Source organism: Vigna unguiculata, chromosome 3, assembly GCF_037176805.1.
Source record: "Vigna unguiculata cultivar grain cowpea cultivar isolate G323 ecotype 2 chromosome 3, ASM3717680v1, whole genome shotgun sequence".
NCBI classification, from domain to species: Eukaryota; Viridiplantae; Streptophyta; class Magnoliopsida; order Fabales; family Fabaceae; genus Vigna; species Vigna unguiculata.
The window spans coordinates 52972803-52992767 of NC_140794.1; the positions used below are offsets into that span (position 1 = coordinate 52972803).

General features: G+C 31.3%; 3 protein-coding genes across 3 annotated transcripts; 1 reads left to right on the top strand and 2 right to left on the bottom strand.

Annotated features, from left to right (window-relative positions):
* Positions 1–1427: 1427 nt before the first annotated feature.
* On the top strand, positions 1428–2606 carry LOC114176944 (large ribosomal subunit protein eL43). Its single transcript, XM_028062150.2, has 5 exons — positions 1428–1567; positions 1671–1710; positions 1996–2084; positions 2201–2283; positions 2361–2606. The coding sequence occupies exons 1-5, from the start codon at positions 1565–1567 to the stop codon at positions 2422–2424; spliced, it is 279 nt and encodes a 92-aa protein (XP_027917951.1). The 5' UTR covers positions 1428–1564; the 3' UTR covers positions 2425–2606.
* Positions 2607–5694: 3088 nt separating this feature from the next.
* On the bottom strand, positions 5695–8454 carry LOC114178648 (putative casein kinase II subunit beta-4). The gene is made up of 5 exons (XM_028064667.2): positions 8116–8454; positions 7759–7980; positions 7406–7515; positions 7155–7320; positions 5695–6244 (listed from the first exon to the last, which is right to left on the bottom strand). Exons 1-5 carry the CDS (start codon positions 8270–8272, stop codon positions 6114–6116), a joined length of 786 nt encoding a protein of 261 aa, XP_027920468.1. The 5' UTR covers positions 8273–8454; the 3' UTR covers positions 5695–6113.
* A 3206-nt stretch (positions 8455–11660) lies between these two features.
* Positions 11661–15883, bottom strand: LOC114178326 (uncharacterized). Its single transcript, XM_028064165.2, has 3 exons — positions 14758–15883; positions 12861–13119; positions 11661–12217 (listed from the first exon to the last, which is right to left on the bottom strand). Exons 1-3 carry the CDS (start codon positions 15684–15686, stop codon positions 12053–12055), a joined length of 1353 nt encoding a protein of 450 aa, XP_027919966.1. The 5' UTR covers positions 15687–15883; the 3' UTR covers positions 11661–12052.
* Between the last annotated feature and the right edge of the window lie 4082 nt (positions 15884–19965).

Below are 19965 nucleotides of genomic sequence, written 5' to 3' on the forward strand. Positions count from 1 at the left end.
AGGCTGGGTGTGGGTTTTTGGGTTCCGAACACCCAATCTAGAAGCTATTTCCGAAACATTCAATCCGGAAAATTTTAGAAAAAAAGAGGTGCAGGACTTTTGTAGCGTAGTACTTATCAACACCCTGAGTTAGGCGACCAAGAATAAGCGGTGGAAAAGTCGTTTGTTACAGGTGAACTATTCAACAATTGAGGTTGAAAGTTGTTAACTTTGTTGATGTGACAATTTCTCCGAAGTAATTTTAGGGAGTCCACAACTGAACGATTCTGAGGACAAGCGGTCGAAAGTCCGCAACGACCGGTTGATCCTGATAATAAGTAATTGAAAATCACACTGAGATCCTTCTTAATGTAAACACCGACAATGTTGGTTATGATTTGCCATTCTGATCTGACTATTTGGGCATAAGAACATGTCTAATCGGAGTACGAACACTCAACAACGTCAGTCAGGCGGACCAAGAAGATAAGATCTATACTTAAAGTAAAACAAGTCAGTAATCAAATTTAAAAAGCAATTGGACTTTGATCAAACTTATAAAAGGAGTCCAAGTTAAGTTGGTAAAGACTTTTACTTCGTATTTATCATAGCATTAATTGCATATCCCGAACGGACTTGAACTGATTTAAGCATCAGAGCCTAATTACAAAAGAAAAAGATTTAGGGAGTGTTTTAGATAGATATTCGGTCCCTTGTCCCCAAAAATTTTTATTACATTTTCAGAGAGAGTAGTGTGGGAACTATGGGGTGAAGAAAAAAAAATAGGGTGCAGGAAGAAAGCAGCTCTATAGATAAAAAATCAACGGCCCAATAATATTGAGACACAATAGTGAAAAGAAAAGAAAACAAGGTCTTGCACTCTCTTCACGGCAATACTATTTTTATGGCTTCGGTTTTCATTCCAAACTTATTTGTTGGGATATGAATGGTAATAAAAAATGCAAATATATTGGATTTAATATTGAAATTTTGAGATCAGATATTTATGATTTTAATATATTAAACGTGTTTATACTTTCAAAAAGAATAATTTAATTTTTGTGTTACCTAAAGGATGTATTAAGTGGTTCTCAAGATATAATGGAAAGAACGAAATATTAAAAAATAAAAAAACAACGTAAAATTATAACATATTTTGTGATATTTCAAAATAAATATAATATTGCGCATATTTTCATTCAAGTAAATAATATTTTCCGACCTTTTTTTTTTCCTTTTAAAAAATATAGTTATTTCTTAAAGTTAAAACGAAAGAGACACAAATATAGTTATTGACACTTATATATGAAATTATTATTTACATCTAATCGGTATTACTTCGGTGAAAATAACCTATAATCTTTTTTTATTAATTTACTGTATATCATTTATAAAAAAATATAAAACAAAATATAGTAATTCAAACCAAACTTCACTAAAAACGAATCAAACCGGATCTCTACCCGACCCGAACCCAATGTGGTTTTCTATAAATTCTGTGGAATGACAAGTAGGGTTTCTGCGGCTGCTCCATTCATTCGTTCACCGTCCCAAACCTCTCTGCAGCGCCCACGATCCAGAAAACATGGTACTCTCCCCTCTCTCTCTTTCCATTCTCAAGCATCTTTTTTTTTTTTCTATTTTTTTTTGTGCGTCGTTTTATGTTAAAATTTCACATTTTGTTTTGGCAGACTAAGAGAACAAAGAAGGCTGGCATTGTTGGAAAATACGGTACGTATAGTTGCTTCAATGCCACCTGAATCTTATAATTTTGATGTGATTAGGTTTTTGGGTCAATCTTAATGTTGTTGCTTACTGTAAATCTTATTTAGCTTTGAGAAGAATGATTACTGGTTGATGTATTTTTATAATGTGACGATTTCTTGCTAAACCCTTTGGTTTTGGAGTCAATGGAAATTGTTATGCGAACTTAGGTTGTTGAGAATGCTGTCACAGGGAACATGTTTATTTTGCTTTGATTAATTGCTGAGAAATTTGCCTGATTTGTTTTATCAGGTACCCGTTATGGTGCCAGTCTGCGGAAGCAGATTAAGAAGATGGAAGTTAGTCAACACAGCAAGTTCTTCTGTGAATTTTGTGGAAAGGTAGCTAAACCTTGATTTCTTGTATGTTTTTATATCATATGCTCCAGCAAGTTCTTTAGTCGTTCTCTTTAGCTTTTCAAAATGTTTGAATTCTGACATTCTAATTTTTGTGGCAGTATGCTGTGAAGAGAAAAGCCGTGGGAATATGGGGATGCAAGGACTGTGGTAAAGTGAAAGCAGGGGGTGCTTACACTTTGAAGTAATGCTCTTCTTCCTCTCTACTTAAATGTTTTATTTTCTAAACCAGAGACTTAATTTTTCTCATTATTTTGGCAGCACCGCAAGTGCTGTGACTGTACGGAGCACCATCAGGAGGTTGAGAGAGCAGACTGAGGGATAAACTTTTTGTGAATGCTATATCAATTAGACCTGCGTGGAGTTCTTAGTTTGTGTTTACAGAACTGCATTGATTGTACCCAAAGTAAACTCCTTTGATTTCTATCAGAGTTAACTCTTATGATTTTTCTTGTTTTGGACTCTATGTCAGTAATTTTGCTTATAGTTTCTTTTTATTGATTGCAATTCTAGTCTCTTCCCAAGATTGTAGTTTCTTTTTCAGATTTTAGTTGTTGCTTTCCATGCATATTAAGGTGAACTTTTACTTACCCCGCAAATGCTTTACTCCTAAAAGTTTTAGGTCTATATTAATCATATAGTGCAGGAGAGCTAGCACTGAAAATGATGTTTTGATTTGTTATGAGGCTCAATGCAGGAGATTTTTAGGTTTTTAAATTAAAATGTCTTTTGGACAAGTTTTCTTAGGATTTTTGTTTTTCAAGTGGTCTGGACGTAATTGGAGAGTTAGGACATACTTGGATGTTAATTTCCGAAGTTCACTTTGAAGAATGTTTGAATTAATTAAATGGATTGGTCAGACGGCACTTGAATTCTTAATGTTTGCTGATTCTTTGAAGGTTTTTATATGGGCATTAACGTTTCAAATTGTTTTTAAGTCTTCAATTATGGAAAATATTATCTTAAAATTGTAAAATTAAGAATTAGAGTGACTGAACTCACTCATACGCGTGGGTTGGTAATTTGTTCTTGATTTGTGATCAGCGCATAGACGAGTGTATTAATATACATGTATATTTTTGGATATATTTGGATGATTTTATTCATAATTAGTTTTATGAGAAAAATAAGTAGAAAAATTGAAACTTATATTTTCTAAACTAGAATATATATAATGCGAATGATTTACCTGTGGATTTGAAGTTGTTTATTCATTGCTTCTACTATGTTATTTTTGGTTTATCAAGAAGCTAATTTTTCTTTTTCTTTACTGTAAGGGAGTCAATGAAGTTATCGAAATATATTTTGGTTGGTTTACATTTTAATCTTTGATGATAGAATGTTAATCCTACGGCCGGTGCGTCAATTTTTACTTTTGTATTTTTTTATTCTTTTAGAGTGTTACTTTGGAGTATGGATTTGGGAGAGTCTGAAGTTGGTTCTGTATGAATTTGAGTATATGGATTTGCGTGTTTTTTTTAAGTGAGTTTAGATGTTAAAGTGACTGGATTTGGAGATAAATTTTATGAAGGTTAGAGAAAAATTTGATTAATGTGAGAGATAAAATAAATTGTAAAATTAGATAAAATTAGAAAGTTACCAAAATATCTTTTATGGAAATAATAATAATTTTGTAATTTGATGTTATAAAAATAATTATAAATAATTAATATGAATTAAAAAATATTAAAATTATATGAAATTTTAAAATAAAAAAATTTAAATTTTTATGAATGTATAAAAATTTATACAATTAAATTTTAAAAACAATTTATTCAATTAAATTTTAAAAAAATTATACAATTAAATTTTAAACAAAAGTTATACAAAAAAAGTTAAAAAAAAAACAACAAACACATGACACTGGTTACGTAACCGGTGTCACTCTCCACTTTGCAAAGACACAAGTTATGTAATCGGTGCCATACACACTCACCGATTATGTAACTAGTGCGCATACCCTATGCACCACCATTCCTCCACGAGCTTCATCCCCACCACATCATTCATCTTTGTCTGTCACCACAGTCCACCCCCTCCTTGATCTTCTTCCCCACCACACCCTAACTCCTCCTTCATCTTCGTTCTTGATGACCCATCTGCACTAACCACTGCATTCAATTCACACACACCCATTGCTTTTCCCAAAAAAGGGGACAATTTCGTAATCTTAAACTAAATATATGCTAATTACCTCACTTTTATGTGGATGGATTAAAAACCATTCATCGGCCAAATTCGCTCTTTGCTTTCATTGCAAATTGTAGCAAAAGAACACCCTCATTGTATCAAATCTGCACTCCCAAATTTGCTTGAACAGTGCAAACCATTCAAATGAACATTTCGTTAGTCTCTTTTATAAGTATGGTTGAGAAATTGAGAAAATTTGTTAATTTCATCATTTTTAATATTTTTTTTATTGTTTACCAAATGTCGAATGTTCATTCATTGTGGTATTAATTATTTTTTATCCATTCTCTGAGATGAATCCAGCCTCAGACAATGACGTGGATGACATAGACGCGTGGGAGGGTACAAAGCTTTGTGTGAGCTCCTTGATTTGGCGTTTATAGATTTTCAGAGTAATAAATATTGACTTTTGTAAATAGTAATCGTACACATTGCAATGGGCGAATTGTAATTAAATTCAGAGGCATTATACGTTATTTTTAAAGATAGATTAACAGAAGACATCCCTTTTTACTAATTCCAACGAAATGAATCTGTTCGTAGAAAGTTAACCCAGACAAAACCAATGCAAAAATATAGAATAGTATGAGACGTATTCACTGCCTGCGTGCAGCCAAATCATGATGATTGCAAGAAAATAATAAAGAGCTTAAAAAGGGGGTAATTTAAACAATTTTACAGATCATGGACGTGAATTGCGTATGGAAGGTGGTGTAAGCTTCCACCCAAAAGATTACCAAGTCAGAACTACTCAACCACTCCATGCGTAATTAGTAAATTACTTTTTTAATCAACTCGTCAATAGAACTAAACTGGAAGGATTTGTAATCGCTTTAAAATTTTACGTTCAGTAAATAGAACTAAAACCAACTTTAGAGCCTACCATTTTTTTTAAAAGTTCCTTGGGGATTTACAACTTTCATTTTGACAACTGTCTTGGGGACAACAAGTGAATATAACCGAATTGAGCATGAACTGTCTTAGGGACAAGTGAATAAACAACCAACTCATAGCCAGTTAAACCAAATTGAGCATGAACTGTCTTAGGTACAACAAGTGAATAGAACCGATAAAAGAGTTCTTAGTTTGATCCGCAACTATTACGATCAGAACAAGAATAACGAGAACCAAACAGGTAAAGCAGCCAAAACTGTGATTATGGGGTCTCAGTTTGTAGTGTAGCACGTTGAGGGAACTGAATTGGGGGATTCAACAAAATGAGAATTGAAGAAATAGATAATAGCTAATTTTTCAACAGTAACTATTTCTCTATGCACATAATTAGAGGTTTCACAAGTCAGTAATCATATATATTCAGAATACAGCACACTGACTTGAGGTCAGTCATATTGTGCATTCATATTTTCCACATAATCAATAGTAATGTTGGAACTGTATAGGCGAGTTTAACATTCAAGCAAGGAAACTTTAAAACCAGTATAATGTATGAATCCATTGGGATCATATCCACAAATTCAAAGACTACAGAAATGAGGTAAACGACATAAAAGTAGTAGGGTAGTTCTAATCCGAGACATAACCATAGACAATTTTAAGTTAATAGCAAGAATACAATTTTTAGGCCATTAAAAAAGTATCATCAAGTACCTACGCACTTGCTAATTGAATCGGATGCTGAAGCTAAGCACTTGCTTCACATGTCCGCATATTTCTTTACAACACGCTCCTAAAACAGATGCCTAGATTGTACTGGTTCAGAAAGCTTATGATCCGCCGGGTGCAGCAATGAGAATCAAAAGGAGGAAGAGTTAAACGGGACATGGGCAGATTCTTACTTTAGTGAAAGTTTCAGTATTATCAGCTTTATGGCTTGTGAACTTTGAACCCAAAAACTCTTGGAACATAGCCTTGGGATGGTTTCTGAGGCTTCAGTTGTCCATATGTCATCAGGAAGAGGTGAGGAAATGTTGTTCCAAAATAAGCTCCATCAATGTCTAGACAGACTTAAGGAAAATTGGGAGTAAAATTTGAACCGCAATTATATAGTGTCATACAATCATATACCATATTTCATATACACATCAAAATTTAAAATATGAAAGTTTTACAGAAAAATAAATGCAAGAGGAACAAACAATATAATGTCAGGAAGTTTAAAAATAAACTGAAAATTCCGAATGATCAAACTTCTTAGCTTCAAGAGATTAAAGAAATTTGATCTTCCAAAGACTTAACAATTCAGAAGTTAACTTCCTGCAACATTTTCTAAACATAAGTGTGCTCACCAAAGTATTCAGAAACAGTCCTAATGCTCGAGGCATACAGCACTGGAAGTACAGTAGCAGATATAATTTGTCAAACAAGAAAATTGGCATGGCTATCCTTTATGACCGGCCATTTACTAGACATCATATCACTAGGTACTGGAATATCTAGAACCCCCACTTCTCATAACAGTTAAACAAACTTGTTATCTGAATATAACTTTCTATTATTCCATAAGGGACCAGCATAGTATGGACAACATTAACAAGAAATTGAAGTATACTTTCCGAAAAAAAGAAAAAGAATTGCACAGCGTGTCCATAAATTCAAATATATTCTAAATCATATTGAGAAAATAGTTCCTGATCCACACATGCAATTACTTTTTCTTTCAAATGAGCATAACAAATATTGGATTGTAAGAAGTGAATTTCCAAATAAACCAAAACCAAAAAGGACACATCCTTGAAAACAAACTGCTTATATGGTCAGACTCAAGAATTAAACTCGTGCAAGGATGAAATTAGAGGCACAAGAGAATAAAAATAGAATTTTCAGTGAACAGTTATAAAAAGTAGCTGTTGCATCAGCTAAAGTCACCCACAAAAAGGTTCAATAATAGATCATATATAAGGATACTGCCTTGATACTTGGAGCGAGGATAGTAAAGATCTTCGCACCTAGGGCAGTATATTTTTACAGTACTCGCCCTAGGAATGTCTGATTGACCAACTGGAAGGCAGGGCTGTCCAGAGCAGTAAACTCTCGGACATCTACCAAAATCATAGTTCTTGTATTTATCAAGCTGAAAAAGAACCAACGTCACTGACCAAGCTAATCCCCTGAATGATTAACAACGAAAAGAGTGAAAACCAAACAATAAATCTTACCATGGCAGTCATTCCTTTGCTGGTCAATACATATCTGGCATGAATCAAACCATAAAGCATTTCCGCCGCTGATTCAATCAACTCGTTCTGTTCCTCCGTGAACATGTCACCTACACATTCGAACCAAAGTGTAACCACTACGAAAATAAAGTAAATGAGTGAATGCTGAAAAACGTTTTTAAGTTTTTAAGTTGCATTCTGTCGTAATTCTTGATTGATATTGTTGGAAATTGCATTCAGATGAGAGGAGCCTCAAAATATGTTAACATTGATGTAGAAACCACCGTTGGTAATACGAATTAACCTGAAAGGAAAATAATTACGAGAACAGATAAGAGTAATGAAAAACTAACCATGGGATGATTCGACATCGAGAATCAAATCAAGGGCATAATCATAGTAGGGCACTTGACTGCTCAATCCACAGAGGTTGAAGTCATCCTGGATATAATCATCATCGACCTCGCAAAAGAACTCGTTTCCCCTAAGATTGCAGAACCAAGAGATCCAAGAGGTGTCATCTCCATCGGAACCGCTAACATCGGACTCTTCACTCTCTGTTTCAGATTCCTCCGCTGCAGCCAATGCAGATGAAATTAGAAAGGAATATTATGATGTTAGGTGAATCCGTGTAGTGGTGTCATTTGTGTGAAGAGAAGAATGTGGTGAAGCAAATTGGAAGGGAATGAAAGAGGAAAAGGTAAAGGTACCTTGGAGGTTGGAATTCTTGGAGGTGGCGTTGATGGGGCGAGAAGTGGACGGCGAAGATCGTTCGAGGTGCTTGTCGAGAACGTCGTTGATTCGCTTCCGATCCTCCGATTTGGAAGCAGAAACAGTGACGGAAACACCTCCTCGTTCTTTATACATCCCTAATCCTTGCCCTATCCCTAATTCCTCTTCTTCTTCTTCGTCTTTCTCTTGGGACGATTGAAGTTAACCAAACATGGTCTAAGATGAAAAGAAAAAAAGGATGAAAGGGTGAAGGCTAGGGTTTTTGATTACCTACAGCACAACACACAACACAATCCTAATTGTCACTTTAAGCTAAGCAACCCCATTCCCATTCCTATATACCACTCCTCTTCCTCTTCCAACTTAATTATTACTATTAATTATCATCAATTCATTTATAATATTATTTTTTCTGAGATTAAGGAATCCAGGCATTAATGCAAGTCAAATTAAATTACTATTATTGTCATTGTTAATAGGTGTTTCTGAGCATTTAATTAGCTGTTTTAGTTATTGTAGATGTTTTCAGTTCTCTTTTAATTATTCCCACTTCAACCATTTCTTTTTTTTGTTAATTGCATTTGTTGTTAATTATTGTAGATGTTTACAATATTTTACTGTTGATATAATCAGACTTCACAATATTATTTTATACCATACATATATATATATATATATATATATATATATATGAAATATGTTATGTATATTATGAATAAAATTATTGTTATCATTATAATTATAATGTTAAATATAAATTATTTTTATAATTTTATTATGAATAATTTTTATTTATTTTACAAGTAGTCCCATAATTAAAAAAATAAATAATTTAGAAAAGTAGAAAAATTGAAAAAATGGATAAATTTAAAAAAATGGTTCCTAGAAATGATAAAATAAATATCTTAATTTAAAAATAGATTACTTAAAAAATAAAATTTTAAAATAAATATAAACATAAAAATATTTTATATATATATATATATATTTATAATTTTTTCTATTTAAACTTTAAAGAAAATCGATGTTTTTATTTTATAACAACTTAAATGTGACATTTAGAAAAGACAAATACACCGTAATACGTTAATAAAAAAGGTTAAAGAATTTGGACACGGAAAAATAATCAAATATTTTTTTAGGACCGAAAGAATATCAATCACAATTCATAAACAGACTAATGGAATTTATTTTAATTATACTTCAGATTTTTTTTTTTTATATCAAGTACATTAATTAAGAACTGTTACAGCATATTCTGTTATATAGAAATTTCTAAAATTATAAAAATACTTAACATATTATATTGATTGAAATTTAATAAAACTATTCGAGGGACATTAAATATTATACTAATATATTTAAATTTTTTTTAATAATTTTAATGAACGAGAGAAAATAGGTTAGAAAATGAATGATTGATAATATGTTATCAACACGTATTATGTTAATTGCATCTCAATTAATATAGTGTGTCTTTATTAGAAAAATATCTTTAAAATTGGAAGCAAATTAAATTATTTTTAAAACATTTGTTGAAGTAACTACAATAATTAAATTGACAAACATTTTAAGTTATGATCGATTTTTTTTTCTCTCTAAATTATGAGTTCTAAAATTTATATTTATCTCATTTTTTAAATTTAAAAATAACTTATTCTCTTAATCATAATCTTATAAAATATTATTAAAAATAAAAAAGAAATGAGTTTTGGTGAAAGACATGAAAAGCTATGATAAAGAAACATATGTTAGTGTTTGGTGTACATCTCCACGTTCTCACTATTTTTCAGGGGTCTTTTAAAGTTATTTTGAACACATTAATAAATACAATGATTTATTTACCACAATAAAATATCAATGAGAATAATAAGGTGATTAAATGAAATAAACCATTGGTTAATATGAAGGTAAAGTATTTTTTTAAAGTTGCATACAATGAAATATTTCTACAAGAAAATATTGTATATACAGATAATATAAACTTTTTACATCATTATCTAATTACAAATTATCATGCATAATATGTTCTTTTACCTTTTGTATTAATATTAATTTCCAATTACTTGACAGTATACACCATTTATATTAATATAATAAACTATTTTCCAAATTTCGATTTACTTGAATTGGTATTTTGAATTAATTATAATAAATGGTTATAATGTGAATGAAAAGTAAGTTGTTAACTTTAATACCCATGGCTACAATTTTATTTATTAACTTTTTTTCATGAACTATGAATCTACTCATTGTAACTATAATTTTACGATTGTTTTCTATTAATTGTAATCGTAAAATCTATTTTTAAATAAAATGATAAAATAAGATAATTATATTAAAAAACTAACCTAAAAATTTAATTAACAGATATTAGATAAAAAAATATAAAAATAATAAAAATAATAAAAATAATAAAAATCCGGTTAAAATATTTTTATAATAAACTTAAACATTAATTAAGCTTTTAATTTTCAACATAATCAAGCATTAAATAGTTTATCTTGATATGCACAATTACTAAATTCTCTTATACTATACTCATATCTTGTTTGTTTTACTTCTTATCATCTTATCATATAATATTCACCTGATTTGACTATTAACTCGAGTTGCTACATAATTATGAAGTAGATATCATTTTTATTTCAAAAAATGATGTGACTTCTATTTTTTTGACTCTCATCCTTTATTTTTTATTATAATTTAGTGTAAGTCATTGATTCTTTTAAAGGAAAATATATTAATACATTAATTAAGGGTTCATACTAAACCACGTAAAAGGGTAAAAGATGGTTGAGAATAGTTTAAATGTGAGTCAAAGTTTCACATTGGATAGATTAAACAAAATTAAACACTATATAATAATAAAAGTCCATAACCACATAGTCTTAAGATTGTAGGATTAAAATAGTGTCAAATATCTTATATGTGTAATATTAATATCATAGCCAAATCATATAAAATATAAACACATCAAAGATGAGAATCAACAAATGTGAGTCACAGTATCATTTTTATTTTACTTATTTTGAAGATTCATATAACAATTTTCTTGCAACTTGAACTAAACTTAAACATATCTATAAAAACTGAAATCATATCTAGATATGAAAATAAGATAAAAGAGTTTTAATAAAATGTGTTTAACATTGTAGTAAACAAAAATACTGACTAGTCTGGTGGCTGATAAGAACCAGCCTGGTTGACACCACTGGCATCCATTTCTGTTGAAAATTGATGTGATGTCGCCATCGTACTACAACATACAATTCTTTTATTTAATAGACCTTCATCTTCAATCACTTTTTTTCTATTTTAAGATATGAAATTATACATGGTTGTTTGATTTGATGCATGATAACGAAATTCAGCTTTCTAAAGCTTTAACTCTTCACCAAACACATACAGCACTAGATGGTGGGCAACTTTTAAATGCACCCACATGGATAGATACACTATCGTGTTTATGGCAAGAACCCAGCATGCAAATCCTACGCTACATGTTTTTGGCACTTCTGCATTGTACATAGGAATTTCAAACTCTATGATTTATCTAATTTTCTTACACTTATACACATATAACCAGACACCAAAAGGGAGGACCCTACTTGCTCCACAATCTGCCATTGAGTTCAATTACCGAAAGTGGTTCCAAGCAGGCACACCTCGCACCTGTACCACGATATAAGAAATGGAAACGCCTCTCCAGTGGGGAGGGGAAGAACATGTACAGAACTTAGTACTCAAGTTTGAGAGAAGATCTCATTATTTTGCACATGTTTATGATTCTCCTTCCTTAATTCCTTCTACTTCCTTTGCTTTCTCATATCTAATAATGGTGTGTAGGCAAACCTATGATGGAGGATGATACTGAAGCTTTATATCATCACTAGATTGAGGAAATGGTTACTATCATTTATCATCATTGCTGTTGTTATGGTGCATCCTATTTTGCACTGCTTTTACAGCTGCAACTCTGGCTGCGTTGGCCGCTTTATTAGCTGCTGCCACTACTTTATTCATCCTGTCATCTACCTTTACCATGCTGTAAGCTTTCTCAGCAGCAGAATGTGCATCCTGCAAACAACGAGAGAAGTGAATACCGTGGTTTAAGGATCACCAAGTTGATGAAATAAGTTGAGGAAAATTCTGGTTTCTTCCTGATTTTTATTATTTGATTATCCTTCATAATGACAACCAGGAAGAAACAACGAAAGAAACTATATTATGGCAAACAAAACAGGATGAGGTTATACAGGTTTTCTAATGTGAGCATAGAGCCAAAAACATAATCTTTATTGTATTGAAAATACAAAAATAATCATTCAATGTTTACCTTTTCTTTTAGTAATTTAAAAGCAATGTAATCAAGTGTATTTGCTTTTTCATACATTGTGATGAGAAACCATCCGACCAAGGCCACTATATTCTTGATTAAGAGAATAGAAGAAGATGAAGCTTCAAAGAAGAATACTCTACTCCTTTGGAGAGTAGAATATTAGAAATTTCTGGATGGTTTGTCATCACATTATGTTTATGCTTACGCACTAGAAAGGAGGTTAATTACATTTATATCATAGTTAGTTCTACCCTTTTCCTAATAAAAGAATAACTACCCTGTCCCTTATTATTCCCTTTCTTTCCCAATCTACAGATTTTTTGGTACAAGTTACTATATACATATCAATCCATCCTTCCTAAGTGAGAAATATAACATTACCTGTACTGCATTGGAAACCTTGGCATGGTCCACATCACATGGAGATCCAGTAGGACTATTCTGTCTTTTAGGATCATCAAGAATCCCATTCTGCCAGTGGCCACACTGTGTTTCCCCATTTCGGAAAGTGTACATTCCTAGTCCTTGTCTTCTTCCTTCATGCCATGCCCCCTCATACCGATGACCATTCTGAAATTGATACACTCCAAAACCATGCATCTTGTCAGCAAAATATTCACCAGCGTATATGTCCCCATTTCTGCAGTACACATAAAATGAGAGTGTAAAGACACATTTCCAAGCCTTCCCATCACAATTGTTCTATTGTAATGCATTCAATATATGCAGTGAACTAAAGATTCCACAGCACTAATGACAATCACAGCCTTGTACCACCTTCCAATGAGATTGTTCTTTGATCTATGTAAAAAATGATAAGTGGTTAAGAATTGAGAAATTATACAGTCTGGAAACGTGGATCAAATTCAATACCGAGTTTCAATTATTAATGTTGCAAGGTTAAAAGAGTTAGACAGAGTCAGAGTTATAATATTCTTATACACTATACTGATATAATAGCTGAGAAATATTTCAAATGCAATTACACGGTTACAGAGTATTAGAACCAGTATTCCATATCATTTCTCAAGTATCTTATAGCAGGATGTGTATACTGCACGTAAAATTGGTTGAGACATAATATACTTGATTAATTGACATCAGCAAGGACAGGTAGCAAATTCATAATCTTCAAGGTGATCATCAATAAGATGGTAATTTTCTACAAGAAAAGTGGCCCAAAAAACTTTGATCTACTACAGATGCTTACAAACAGGCTGTGCTTTAATCATCAATACTTGATTAAATTGTGGTTAGTGAGAAACTACACCAATTTGGCTTCTGACAGTAATAGAAACAACTGATTGAACTACAGTGCAAAAGAAAAGACGGCAGAAAATCGTTTAGTTAGCCAGAGCAACAAAACTTTGGGATTATTAGTTCCAAACTATGAAGAACAGTAAATCCAAATCAATATACCTGTAAATCTGTAAAATAAGATAGGGAATGTAAAACCTCAAATAAAAAAACTTTTGTGTCTAATACAGGCTGTTGACAATTTGAATGGTCATTGTTGCAACTGAAACTTTATATCTCCAGACCTAATACGGGTAAATTTAAGAAGTCATAATTGAAGCATTGAGATATTGGATCCAGTAATGCTTTACTGGCCAAATGAACATATTTCTAAACTTTGGCCATGGAAACACCGATGTTTTCATCAAAAGAAAATAAAATAGGCTTGAATCAGATGCAGATAGAAGTTCCCCAACAAATCATGGTTTTGGAATGTTCAACAAGTTCCAACAAGAAAACCAAAGTCCCATTGCATTGAACATCGACAACACTAAACCTGAACACATTATGTGAAATTTCAATAGAACTAAACCCCAACTCTAATTCTAGAAATTGTATTCATCATGCACTTCATTTACCTCTATAACTGACAAAGCAAGTATAGGCCCTCACTCTGCAAAAAACTGTTTACATCTTTTTTGGGTAAACTTTTGACAATACAGGTAAAATAAGAAAATAAAAGGTACAATTTGAATTCATCTTAAATGTTAAAATTGGAATTTGACGTATTAAAATTCAGCTCTCACAGAAAGTAAATGAGAGGGATTCTATAAATCAACACACGAGTAAGCTAGTTTTAACTTAATAGAAACGCAATCCATTTACTTATTTATTTTCTTCTCCTATGAAGACTTACTGAGAAATATTATCCACACAAAGCTAATCTATTCTTAATATCGTGAAGGGCTAAAGTGAAGGACATTTTGAAACATCGTAACTAAAGCATCTGTACAGATTGTAAATTGAAAAAATAAAAACAAACCTGAAATGGTACTGTCCGTGTCCATGTTTGACACCCCATTTGAACTCCCCAACATAGCGGCTCCCATCATTGCAAGTGTGGACTCCAAACCCATGACACTGTCCATTATACCACTCACCACCATACACATCACCACTGTAGAACCTATAGATCCCCATTCCATGCCTCAAACCTTCCCTATACTGCCCTCTATACCTGCTCCCCCTTGCCCATGTCTCCACACCATACCCATCATACTTCCCATCAACCCAATCCCCCTCATACCTCCCACTCATGTGATAGTGATAAACCCCACTTCCCCAACACTTCCCCTTCTGGAATTCACCCTCGTACACATCCCCATTGCTGTAAACTTGCACCCAACATCCCCAACTCGTGCTCTTCACTTGCTTAGGGTTCGACCCAATGGACCACACCACAGGGTGGGTAGAAGAGGAGGAAGAAGAAGACGATGATGAAAATTTGGCGGGGAACAATCGAGTGAAGAGCAACAGTGCCAGATTGAGGGAAATCAACAGTGCTGCTGAGCAAGCGATGACGGAGAAGAAATCCAAAGGGCTAGGGTTTGACAAGAGAAAGTAGAGGGAAGGAAGGGGGAGGAACATGAGGAAACGGAAGCGAGGGAGAAGCTTCGAAGTTGGAAACTTTGCGCCAAAGGGTGTCGGAAAGAGACAGCAAGGGAGGGCCATGACGGGTATTCTCTTGCGGGGCGAAATTTCAGATGGGTTATTGGAGAAGCGTTCATGGTGACAGGGAGTGTTTGGTGAGTTTGGTGGCGGTGGATGGGGAGAGGAGGGTGAGACCTGAATTGAGAAATGGGTTTGCGATTGCTTTTGGTTTTGGGGAAGAGGAATTGAAGTGGCATCCTCAGAAGAGAGGTGGGAGTTCTCTTCTCCGATGTGAAGGTCGGGCTTGTGGTGGTGATGCATTAACACACAAAGAAAGTCACACAGTGACACTGCTTGTGATTATGGTTTTGCTTTTCTTCTGTGGAAGTTGGTTGCTGCTGCTGCTGCTGTTTGTGGCTTTGGTTTAATTTGTTGGAATGAAAGGAAAATGGAGGTGGGAAATTGCAGTTTGTATCTGTTTTGGGGTCCAACAGGAATACCAATGCTAATGCCAAAGCCAATGGAATGTGATAATAAGAGGGATTTGGAAAAGGTTGCATGTGAATTTAAAAGAGACATGGGCTTTCTCTCAATTTTCTAAATTGCCACAAAAAGGTACAGTCTTACGGTTAGGTTGCAACTTGATTGTTGAAGGGTGTAAACAAATTATGAACTGTGTTTGGACTTTCTAAATTTCTACCAAAATTGCAACTTCCATTGCAAGTTGAAGGGATAAATTATGGTAAGTGTTTTTTACTGCTAAAAGGATCAACTCTGCTCATGATAGGACTATTGAGAAAATAAGGAATAGTTATAACTATATTTTTTTTCTTTATAATTCATAGTAATACTTTTATGGAAAAAAAAAAACATTCATTAATAGTTTAAAATAATTCAATAAACTTGTTCATTTTTTATGCAACTACGATAGTTCCAAGTGTTTTTTTTTTCGTGCTTTAGTTACCATGTAAATATAACAGAGAAAACAGAGAAAAGAGGTTGATAAAAAAAGTAGACCTTGCATTGTATAATTTATATTATCTATTAATTTATTGTGAATTATATTAATAATTATTATAGTTTGTTAATAATCTTAAAGTTTTTATATCTATAATAAATATTTATCAAACTCTTTTTTATTAAATCACTTGTTGCATTTTTTGTTTTTGTTTTCAGTCATTTATTATTATTATTTTTATTTTCAATGTCTGGCATATTCGAAATAGGCTTGTATTCTATAACAAAATTTAAAATAAAAAAGAAAATAATATATTAAGAATGTATAATTTTACAGAGACTGAATTTACAAGAGACAAACTGAATGACACACTCAATACTAAAATAAAACAAGGAAAAGTAGAGACACAAACAGGTAAATAAACTTTAAGAAAATTACAAAATATGCTTTATAAAAGTTAAAAACTTATTTAAGGTAATTGAAAAAGAATGAAAGAAAAGATTGGCAAGTAATAAAGGGATAAAATTAATCTTTTAAATATTTCCCTTTTCCAGATTATAAGTATCAGGTACTTTAGTTATTTATTTATTTTTATTCTGTTTTTAACAAAAAGATTATTATTCTATAAAAGGAATAATGTCCTAATATAAGTTTAGTAATTCAAGATTATTCTAGAAACATTAACTCGAAGCGTTGAAATGATTAAAGTGTTCTGTTAAAATTTTGGGAAACTAATTATTTAGAAACAAATCAAAAGCGTGTTTTCAATTTTTAAGGGTATATTTAAGCATTTACTCTATAAACTAAATATGTACAGTTAGTTAATTAAGAATAAAGCAGAACATAATAAAGGTTAAATGTTTCCAGGTAAAATAATGTTTTTGATTTCAATAATACTATTATAAATTAGGGATTTTGAAATTTAACTTGACCCTAAAGTGAATCGTTATTTTGAAGTTTGACTAGGTTAGGTTAATTGATGAACAAAACACGAAAACATTGACTGAAGAGAAATTCCGTGTCTGAGTGAACCATCACATAGGAAAAGGTTGCATGCATGTGGATGAATTTCAATCTTATCATAATTTTTGTTATGTTTATGTCTGCATACAACAATTCATAAGAAAACATAATTTAAGTTAATGGAGACTTCACATGCAAATGTGCTACCAATGGTCAAAGCAGTGTGATAGTTAACCACACTGATGTCAGAGCTTACTTTTATCTCCTCAACTTCTCATTTCACACTAATACAAACTCACCGAAAGTTAATTTGACTAAAATAAGTTTATTTTGTATATAATTTATCTTTTAAAAATATTATGTAAATAAATTACTAAAAGGAAATGCAGCTCAAAGTATTACATAACTATAAATAGAAGTTTGATATATCAAACATGTTTTTTAACCGATATTGAACTAAGAACTTGTCACATAATTTATATTATTTAAATACTATTTGAATCGTATTAGACATATAAATACAATTTAACATAATTAAATTATGTTTAATTAGTCGGATAGCACTCATTTTTTTGTTGAAAATGTGTCGATTTGATACCTATATTTTAAAAAAAAATATTAATTGAATTTCAACTTTTGAAAAAATGTCTCAATTAAGTCTTTTTCGAAATAAAATTATTGACATTATTAATAATATTAATATTTAAAATGACTTACAAAAGTAAGTATTACTATTTATATTAAAATTTAATGATAAAAGTCATAAATAAAAATAATTATTTTTTAAAAAAAATTCTAATTGAAACACATTTTCAAATGTTAAAACTCAAATAGACACCAAATTAACACATATAAATGAAAAAAAATATTATCCGACCGATTAAACCATTAAAATAATATCATTGAGCATAAAGAATTTTCAATTTTTCTTTTAAGTTTTTAAAAAAAGAATATTTAATCTATTATAAATTTACTGAAAAAAAAAGTTTTCAATGTTAATTCGTAAAACACAAGCATATGGAGGGCAAAAATGTAATGTAACAAAACATTGAGAAACCCTCTGATGAAACTGCAACTGTATTAGCAGGTAGCAACGATAACTGTACCGAAAGCTGCCCACGTGGCACGCTGTTTCAGACACACGTTGGTTTCGTTTCAGCTTTTGATTGGTAATCCTGAATTTGAAACGAACTCTCATCTCAAACCAATCAATCACATGGTTTACCTATATTTACGTAAACGCCACCTCCCATTCTCTTTTTCATTTACACAATTTTATTTTCTTCTGCTCAATCTTAATTTTACGATATTTCGATGATATAAAAAAAAAAATGCAAAAATTGGATTTTATCATTCTGAAACCAATAAGCCATTCAAATATTCTTTTACAACACTGTTTATTTGATTATGCTCAATAATGGTAATAAAGAAAAACGATGGAATGAAGGCATTTGACAATGACAGTATACCCTTTTAAATTTGTCGATGTGGAACAGTACCCACGTTGTTCCGTGTTGATACAATAAACTATGATGTGGACAAAAGTAGTGCAAGATCAGTATCAGAGAGATTTAATTATACTAAGTTAAGAATTATGAAGATAACATTGCAACAAATGAGATTGAAATTATAAAGAATTTAAAAAGGGGGTGGAATCTGGAGATGTGTATGGTATGGTGAGGTTGAGTGGCCTTACTTTGTTCTTATCCATATATGCCAATAATAATCTTAGTCATGGCCTTACATTACCCAAACCTTTGTCCTTATCCCTTTTATCATCTCTACATCTTCCATGCCTCCTTATCTTAATACCATATTTCACTCTCAATCTTTCTCACAACCTTCTTTTGCAATCAATGTATGTCCTTCATAAGTCTATAAACAAAATCATCAGAGAAACATAGTCTTTATAATATGAACCTTAACTAATATCAGATTAACATTATTTCAAATTTATCTAGTTGAAGTTAACTTTAAATGTTACTCAATTCTACACAAATAAAATAATACAAGATATATTTTAAATTAACCTTTTATTTTTCTAACTTTGGTCTAATTTTAGATTAAAAAAATATTTAATGTTTTGATCACACACATGCTTCACATCCACTTTTTCTTTCGGCTGTTATGTTTTATTGTTACAGTCAATGTGTTCTGTTGAAACTGATTCTGCAATCTCTGACATGAGCCTTTTCCATAAATTTAACTGACTTATGTAACATTGAACTACTATTCATCGTAAACTTTCGTAAATATGTATAAGGAATAAGCTCCCAAACCACTTGTATCGGAATCATTCATTGCACCGTAAAACAAATTTTTATTTCAAAATAATATATTTTTATCTATTTTTTATCCATTTTTACTCGCTACTTTAATCATCTTTAATTATTTATTTTGATTTTTTTATAATATAATTGAAATAATAAATTAAAAATAAGTAAAAAATATGAATCAAAATATCATTATTTTTGTATTAATATAGTAACTTTTGAAATACAAATCAATTTTGAAGATCAGTTTTAATATTTTTATTATGACTAAAACTATTTGTCTTAACTAAATTATTTCTTTTACTGTCGTAGTGCTCCAAAGGATATGATTTTATAGTATTTTTAACTTGATTATTTTAAAAAATCAATTTTACATTTAATATAAAGTACCTTTTCGAATATTAAG

Coding starts and splice junctions, on each gene's coding strand:
- LOC114176944 (XM_028062150.2), top strand. Junction 2,085..2,200: donor TCTGTGAATTTTGTGGAAAG/GTAGCTAAACCT, acceptor TTTTTGTGGCAG/TATGCTGTGAAGAGAAAAGC. Junction 2,284..2,360: donor GGGGGTGCTTACACTTTGAA/GTAATGCTCTTC, acceptor TTATTTTGGCAG/CACCGCAAGTGCTGTGACTG.
- LOC114178648 (XM_028064667.2), bottom strand. CDS start 8,272: ATGTATAAAGAACGAGGAGGTGTTTCCGTCACTGTTTCTGCTTCCAAA. Junction 7,321..7,405: donor GCAAAGGAATGACTGCCATG/GTAAGATTTATT, acceptor GTTCTTTTTCAG/CTTGATAAATACAAGAACTA. Junction 6,245..7,154: donor TCGCTCCAAGTATCAAGGCA/GTATCCTTATAT, acceptor AAGTCTGTCTAG/ACATTGATGGAGCTTATTTT.
- LOC114178326 (XM_028064165.2), bottom strand. CDS start 15,686: ATGCATCACCACCACAAGCCCGACCTTCACATCGGAGAAGAGAACTCC. Junction 13,120..14,757: donor CACGGACAGTACCATTTCAG/GTTTGTTTTTAT, acceptor TGTGTACTGCAG/AAATGGGGACATATACGCTG. Junction 12,218..12,860: donor AGGTTTCCAATGCAGTACAG/GTAATGTTATAT, acceptor CGTTGTTTGCAG/GATGCACATTCTGCTGCTGA.